An 8,404-nucleotide genomic window follows, 5' to 3' on the forward strand; every position below is an offset into this window, starting at 1 on the left:
TCAATTTATAACGATGATAGAGAGGAAGCAATTCAGTGGAGCCAAGGGTGAAGACCCGAATCTTCACATTGCTGACTATTGTCAATATTTCAACACCATCAGGCAAGCCGGGGTCACTCAAGACCAAATCAGGGAGATTCTCTTTCCCTTCTCTTTAACTGGAAAAGCTAAATTGTGGTTTAATGGCTTAAATAGAACTTCACTTGGTATAACTGACTGGGAAACTCTTGTTTTGAATTTCTATAACAAGTATTATCCTGCAGAGAGAACAGCAGTACTACGGAGTGCGATTCAGAACTTTGCCCAAGAAGCCGATGAATCTTTATATGAGGCTTGGGAGAGGTTCAAGGACTTACAAAGAGAATGCCCTCACCATAATTTAGCGCAATGGCAGTTAATCCTGTGGAGATCGACCCTACTTCCCTATCTACTTTAGTTAGAGGATTTAGGTATTTACTTTTGATTAGGGGATACGACTTTACCTTGTCAGCTAGTGAATTGTTGTGTTTTACTATGTCGTGTTCTTTGGAAGCTTTTTCTTCGTTTCGTTCTTTGGCAAATCATCTCAATCTTGCAGCTTGTGCTTTGAAGCTTCTTGATTACTCTGCTGTAGTTAAATTATGTCCTTTCGTGTTAGAGTTTGATCCTTGCCATATTAAGGCTCTCTATAGGAGGGCTTCTGTGTATCAAGAATTGGGCAAGCTTCATTCCGCTAGAAAGGATCTAGTTAAGGCTACTAAAGGTGATCCTAATGATTTAGAGGTGTTAACTAAATTGCATTGTGTAGGAGGTTTGTTAATGTCTTTGGTTGATCAGAAACAGAAGGGTAAGATGGTCCAGTCTGTTACCCAGGTTGAGTCGACCTCTCAAGTTCCCAATGATTGTGTGACCGGTTGTCAGGTCACAATGCAAAGAGTTATTGTGTTGCGGAACTTGAAGCTCCGACTGATGTCTTTTAGTGTATTGTATTAGGTTCAACTGTTGTTTCTTAGGCTGGTTCATTTAGTGGTGATAAAGAATGTAATTTCTCACCGCCAATTTTAGAAAGAGCTGATATGGAATGTTATTTCCAATCAGACTCACTTAGTGATGAAAGGGAGTGTGAGTCTTTACCACCTTTTCGTCAAGGAGATGAAGTCTCTCGTATCCATGAGTTTGTTTCTAGACATGTTTCATGTTCATCCCTTCAGCTTTCTTCCTCTACTTTGCAACAAGTTAAGCAAGACAACGTGATACGTTTTTACCATTCCAAGTCTCTGTCGTTAATGTCAATTCGGGTTTGTCCTAGTAAAAATTCTATCCAGACATAGATCCCCTCAAATGTAATTTCTAGGGATGCATCGACCTCTATTTCTTCTTCAGTTAAGTATCACAGTGGATTGGAGCAACAAGCGGTGTCCACTTAGGGTTCATGTCAGCTCCCATTTTGCAATCCACGTATGCTTCGGTGTTGCATTCTTTTCCGAAGGAGGTGATCGCCTTAAAGATCTCCCACGATGTGAAGTCCAATGTAGCAATGTCCTCTACCTTTACTTCATTAAAGGTATGTGATCAGATCAAGAACGGTAGACAGTGCCCATAACAGAGTCTCAGCGGGTTTCATGTTGCAGCAATCCTCAGATGCTCCCATGGCGCATAGCAGTTCGGAGTGCATGACTGCTTTTTCTGACGTTGATAGTCATATGGAGGAGATGGATTTACAGGAGTTGGTGGGAGAAGTTAGTACTATCAGTTTTCAGTTTTCCATTTTATATTCAGGTGCCAAGTCTTCAGGTCAACCAGTTCGCCGATAATGGTCTATTTCTCATCCACAGTTTAGGAATATATATAAGTTCTTTGGTGGTTCGACTTAGATCATCTTCAGGTAGTTCGTGTGGGTGCAAAGCGTGATCGCGGGCCTAGAGTGGACTTCAAGTACTCCGACTCGGCTCGAATAAAGTTTGCTCGCAAGTATTTTTACTTAGTCTAGTTTGTTTGTTATCTTTGTTTTAGTTTTTCATTATTAGTACTCTTTGTCAAAAAAAAAAAAAAAAAAATCAATTGACATAAAATACAATTTTATTTATTTATTTATTATTATTATTTTTTTTTTTTTTTGTGGTAAAGAGATATATCTTATATATACAGAGTATATGAATTATATATGATTTGTGATGACTAAACCCACAATTAATCGGCAGCATACAAAACTAATTGAATGCTACCAATGATTTTATTTAACTATTTCCTTGTTTTGTTTTTTTGTTAGTTTATATTTCACTATTTAAACTCTTTTGTTTTAAAATGTTTCGCTTTAATGTTGAGATATTAAAACTACGTACATATCCATATAATTTTAACATCCCACATGAATTTTTTCCCTTATATAATTATCAATAGAGTATGGGGCTGTTCACATTATTTACTAAACTGAGTTGAACCGAACTGATTGGAGCTAAACTGAACTGAATGATTGGAGCTGAACTGAACTAATCTAAATAGAGGTGAGTTGAATATTTTATGAGAGAAGGAAATTAAGAGGTGAATTGAACTAATTGGAGCTGAATTAAACTGAACTGAATTGATTGGAGCTGAACATAACTGAAATTAAGCTGAAGTGAACAAACCCAAAATTAGAGTATTTAAAAACAAACAAGAACTACGAAAAGAAATAGGGAGGAGTATTGTTTTGGTGTGTTCGGAGAGAATCAAAATGCAATAGATGAAGCAGCTTTTTTTTTTTTTTTTTAAGAGACAAAAGCTTAAGTCTTGTAATATATATTTATAAACTAAGAGTCGGATGTACAAAAAAAATCTTGAATTAAGAGTGAATACAATGTTTTAGTTTGCAAATCTATGACATTGGTTTTCTTGAATAATTTTCCAAGAAATAGAAATTTGCAATTAGAGAGTGTAACATTTTATTTTGAGAGATAAAAAAAAAAAGGTAAGTGGATGTTGATTTTCTTGTAGATTGAGATTTGTTCTCATTTTGATCATTTATTACCACTTATCAAATGAGCGAATGACCCATAATGATGATTTTTTAATATAAGAACCGTTACTATGGGCAGTTGTCATTTAACTGCATTTTGCTATACATGCGATGTCATGTCATACATGATACTTCACTCGATTCCTTTCTCGTCTTATAAAACTCACCATGCTAATGAAAATTCTCCAATGATAGCAGCTCTCAAAGCTTCAATATTGTAAAATCGTTGATACCAGCAGTAGTTAACTGTGTTTAAGAGCAATCTTTAAGATTTATTTAGTTCATTTTATTTCAAGACTTTATTACTAATTTCAAATCAAATAAAAAAATAAGTTTAAATGAGAGATCGGAAAAATCGACAAATATGCCACTCAAACTGTTACTCGATGCCCTATCCGACACAAAGAAGTGTAGATAGTAAATCCAAAAACGGGAAAATAGCCTTACATGAGCCGGTAGCCGAATAATGGACGAAATATTGGACAAGGTGTGACCCCACAAGAATAAAAGACCTAACAAAATCACGCTAGTAGGCTCCACTATGTGAACTAACCTCTGTCTATTCTAACAAACTTTTTTTTTATTATTATTTTATTTTAAAATTTATTTTAATACTATTTTTTTTTTTTTTTTTTTTTTTTTTTTTAAAAAAGAAGAGATTTTAGTGAAGTAGTAAAACAGACAACCCTACTGAAGCTGGAATTTTCCATGCTTTTCTCAGCGTGGAAGCCAACCACAATGGTCTTCCCGTACCATTTCCTTGTAATCATTACAATAATAATAATCATAATATTTCATTTTCTCTCTCCTTTTTTTTTCCTTCTATATATTTACCTCTTCTTTTGCATGACATATTCAATCATACGTTAAATTATATCCTCCCTAATAACATTACTCTTCCTTCAACCTTACTCCTTGCTCTCTTCTCATCTTCATCTTATCAATCCCATCGATTTCGTCGATCGATAGTTCGACTATTAGCCACTAATAATCATCTCGCATTAACGAACTCTCGATTGATACTTCAAGTATTAGATACATGTCTATGGATTGTTCGAGCTTACAACGGCATCAGGTAATTATTAGCATTAACAATCTTTAATTCAACTTATTATTGTGTCAATTTGTAGTTAATAAGAGTAGAGTGTTCTACCTTATTTTGTCTTTACATATGCTCTTTTTTAAAAATTTTTATTAAAAAGGAAATTTTTCATATTAATTATCTTTAACAATTATTTTTACTATAATCTTTTTAGGTGAATACAAATATGATGGTTTGGCAAAAAAAAAAAAAAAACAAAAAATGGAGTACTCAACATTTTTTTTTTGCACACAACAACAATAATCATCCGAATTGAATTGAATTGAATTGTATGCGTATATTATTTGACTAATTTGAACGTGTTACACTCGTTATATTATTTGATTACAGATTATAATACACTCGTTATATAAGACCCATCATATTATTCTCTTATATAACCTCAATAATTCAATGTCGCTTCTCATTTTTTCTTTTCATGCGTCTTATTACTTGCTCCACATCTTTTATTTAAAATTATTTTATTTTATTTTATTTTTTATTTTAAGTTGGGTCACACACGTACTAACCCAGACTACCTGTTTTTTCTCTTTAATTTTTCATTTGCATAAAATCTTATACGAGTACAAAAATATGTATGGGACAGGCAATTTGGACGGTGGAAATAATTTAAATTGACAATTAAAATTTGTACCAAATTTGTTGTTGATTTTACTTGATTAGGCACCTCATGCGTTTTGGCAATTCAAGTGTCCTTTAAGATACCTTGCTTCTAAGTGAAGAATATAAACATATTTCAACTTATATTAATGCATTGATTATTGGTTAATTAGTTTAGTCATTAATCTCTTCCGCCCCACATTAACTTTATCACCTATTTAACTTTTCATTTCTTTAGATAAAGTGGCAACACTATAATTACAAAGACCATTTTTTCAACTAATCTAATCAATCGATCATTTTTGTTTTCTTTTGTCTTTTGTATTTCAATTTTACACTCTTTTTAATCTTTCATTCCATTTTGATAGATAGCTAGTGTCTATGTTTAAATTACTAGGTATGTCCTATTAAAAAAATTCTCTAGTGTAACCCTTAATATTAAAAAATTATATAAAATAAATTAATAAATTTACATATAAGCACGAAATCAAACATTTTATACCTTATATTTTGGCCTTGTAACAAAGATTAATAACCAGTTTAAAAAAAGTTACAATTTCAAATCCACCCTTTTTATGTGTAATTTGTAATGCTGTTATATATGACTCGTTTGTTAAAATTGATTATTTAATTTGTGCCAATGAAATAATCTATCGGTATAAATTAAATAAAAGTAATATAATCATGTCGCTTGATGATTAAAAGTTAAAGCTAGACGACATTTATGTTCATAGCAAAATGAAATTGGTTTTCTAATCAAAGATTATATATGTTTTCAAAAATCCAGGAAGCAATGGCCTCACAATCGCTAGACAGCATGTTGATGTGCACAAAACCCGAAAACGGCAGCCAACAATCTCAACAAGAGAAGAAACCGAGGCCAGCAGATGAGCAAGCAATGAAATGTCCTAGATGTGATTCAACAAACACCAAATTTTGTTACTACAACAATTACAGCCTCACTCAACCAAGGTACTTTTGCAAGTCTTGTAGAAGGTATTGGACAAAAGGCGGTACCCTAAGGAATGTACCGGTTGGAGGAGGGTGTAGGAGGAACAAAAGATCTTCATCAATGCCGAAACGAGGTACTAGCTCATCGGATTGTCACCTCCAAGTACCCGAACTCATGATCACAAACCCGACTTCTTCATCGTCGCAAAGCTTGCTCTCACCCTTATGCTCCTATGATCAAACCCTAGCTCTTGCTCATCATGGAAACCTTTCTATTTTGGGAAACCATGGGAATGGTCATTTTGACCTTTTTGGTAACCCTAGTGGTAATAATAATAATAGCAACTTTCTTGATACACTAAGAAGTGGTCTCATTGAGAACAATAGTAACCACTTCTTGTACTATGGTCATGGAGGAAATGGTGCCAATTTCGGGGATGTCCGAGGGACAAACAATAATGTTGATGTTCATCATAGCCATGAGGATCGTCATGAACTTGCTATGAATTTTGTTAATCATAGCAATAATCGCGACATTATGAGTAATACTTCTTCGGGTTCTTCAACACCCGAAATTAAGCATGAATTTGGTGGTGACAACAAAATCTTATGGGGTCTTCCTTGGCAACTTAATGGTGAAAGGAATTACATGATGAATGGTGGAAACATCAATGAGATTGATACACTCAAAGAAAGCTGGAATAGTACTATTGTTGGTTCTACTTGGAACAATCTTCTTAATAGTCCTTTAATGTAGTTCTTAGATTTTTATAAACTTAAATTATAACTTGATATTTTGGAGAGCTAAAAGGAGAGGAACTCATATTTTTAGTTTCTCTCTTGCTAATATGGGTGTTTTTTTTTTCTTTAGTTGTTTCACTAAATACTTAGTCTTTGGTTTTTTTACTTCTTTTGGAATACCTTAGTTTTGTCTAGGGTTTTTTTTGTTGGATTGTCTTGGTTGGTAAGCTAAGGTGATGTAATGAAGTTCAAGATTTATATTCTAATTAATGTTACAAGTATTTCTTTACCACTTTACATGACGACTCATCTATTATATCCAATACATTTATTAATTTATACATCTGAGTATACCTATCTCTAGGTAAACTCAATCATTGATTGAAAAATAATAACATTGCTCATTTGCTTATATACAAGAAGGACCTTGCTGTAAACTCAATCATTGATTGAAAAATAATAACATTGCTCATTTGCTTATACAAGAAGGATCTTGCTAACGAACGCCTCCGGGGCGTTGGATAAGCATTTAAAATTTTACTTAAAGTGATATTAATTTGGGAAAGCATGACTAAATCACGCGTCGATCGGTGTGATTAATATTAATTTTAATTTAATTTTTCTACTTTTAACTAGCTTATCCAACGCCCCAGGGCGTTTGTTAGCATTTGCCATACAAGAAATTATGGTAATGAATCAAAAGACTATAATTTTATACATGGGTTTAAATTGAGCAAGGAAGTAAACAAAATTAATTATCTACTTGACTTCTGTTTCTGGAAATAAAATACTCCTCGGTGTTAGGGTAATGAAATCAAGATGTCCTAGAGCTAGGTTCAATGAATGTCCGAATTCCCCTCAGCTATGCCTTGCTATCCGAGAGTTAATTAGGCCTGCAAAAGAGAAAGAAGGTTAACTGCCCCGGGGGTGTGACCCGGGAAAGCCCCTCCGATGCTTAAGTCAGCGAATGTACTTTCTAGAGAGAGAAAGAGTACTTTAGAGAGAGAAAGTAGAGAGAAGGTTAGAGAATTAGGAAAAAGTTACCATCATTAATGATTGGAGAGATATTTATAGATGTACTTTCAGGTGGTATAAGTTGTACTTGTTTGGACAGATTATGGGGTAAATCCGTACTTTACTCTAATTAATGATGGGCTAGATCATGAAGGGGTATTTTCGTAATTTCAGGTCAATGGGCTTAATACAATGGACTTGACCCAAACATCTTCAATCCCCAAGCTACTTTAATTCAATATTTCACCCAAAAATTTAAAGACACCCTCTATGTCTAATCTATTCCTCTTTTATCCTTGATAAGTCCTTAATATATAAACAACTAAAATAAAAAAAAATAATCTTAATAAGATATTTTGTGTTTTCTCTTAGCTTTAAATATTACCAACAATAATATCTCATAAGGAACTTTCACTCGATATTTTCTTACTAACATCTCCAAAGTTTCATATTCACTTGGTTTTGTGGGTGATTCTCGTGATATCAGTCTCTCTAAGTCTCTAACCTTATACCCACTGTCTGAACTTAATATACTATGTACTCCTCCGTATATGTTTTCCCAATGTTTGTAATGTATCTAAAGTGAAAACAGTATAAAATAGACAATACTCTACAATCGAGTCTTAATGTACTACTCCCTCCGTCCCTGAAAGAACAACCCATTTGGCCTAATTTTAGTCCCAAAAAGAATGACCCATTTATTTATTCCAACATCTATTCATTTCCCTTTCTTTTAAAGTGTCAGTTTGGCAATCTTGTGTATTCTAATTATATTGGTTGTTGTAAAACAATAATTTAATCTTATTGGCTAATAAAGCATCACATGGATTAGTGCATTATTACATCATGTTTATTAGGCATAGGATAAAGATAAAAACTTACATCTAGGGCTTTCTCTCTAGATATTGATTACAAATTATTGCTGACTTGTGTTTTTCCATACATTTGTACTTACAAATTAAGTTTCTTAATACCCGCGAAATCATCCCAAATAGGCCGTTCTTTCGGGAACGGAGGGAGTA

At 33.4% G+C, this 8,404-nt stretch overlaps 1 protein-coding gene and 1 non-coding gene across 2 annotated transcripts; one reads left to right on the top strand and one right to left on the bottom strand.

Moving 5' to 3' along the window:
• Positions 1-274: 274 nt before the first annotated feature.
• Positions 275-381, bottom strand: LOC145560952 (small nucleolar RNA R71). The gene has a single exon (XR_014093542.1). It is a non-coding gene; the product is annotated as a small nucleolar RNA R71 (small nucleolar RNA).
• A 3,036-nt stretch (positions 382-3,417) lies between these two features.
• LOC145559578 (dof zinc finger protein DOF5.3-like) lies at positions 3,418-6,634 on the top strand. Its single transcript, XM_081620988.1, has 2 exons — positions 3,418-4,049; positions 5,464-6,634. Exons 1-2 carry the CDS (start codon positions 4,014-4,016, stop codon positions 6,382-6,384), a joined length of 957 nt encoding a protein of 318 aa, XP_081477114.1. The 5' UTR covers positions 3,418-4,013; the 3' UTR covers positions 6,385-6,634.
• Positions 6,635-8,404: the final 1,770 nt, after the last annotated feature.

The sequence above is a fragment of the Chenopodium album genome, chromosome 9 (genome assembly GCF_948465745.1).
Source record: "Chenopodium album chromosome 9, dcCheAlbu1.1, whole genome shotgun sequence".
NCBI lineage: Eukaryota > Viridiplantae > Streptophyta > Magnoliopsida > Caryophyllales > Amaranthaceae > Chenopodium > Chenopodium album.

Bases quoted from the DNA above. Each gene is read 5' to 3' on its own strand.
- LOC145559578 (XM_081620988.1), top strand. From the start codon at position 4,014: ATGTCTATGGATTGTTCGAGCTTACAACGGCATCAG. The intron at 4,050-5,463 runs GTAATTATTAGC...TCAAAAATCCAG, and splicing joins CGAGCTTACAACGGCATCAG to GAAGCAATGGCCTCACAATC.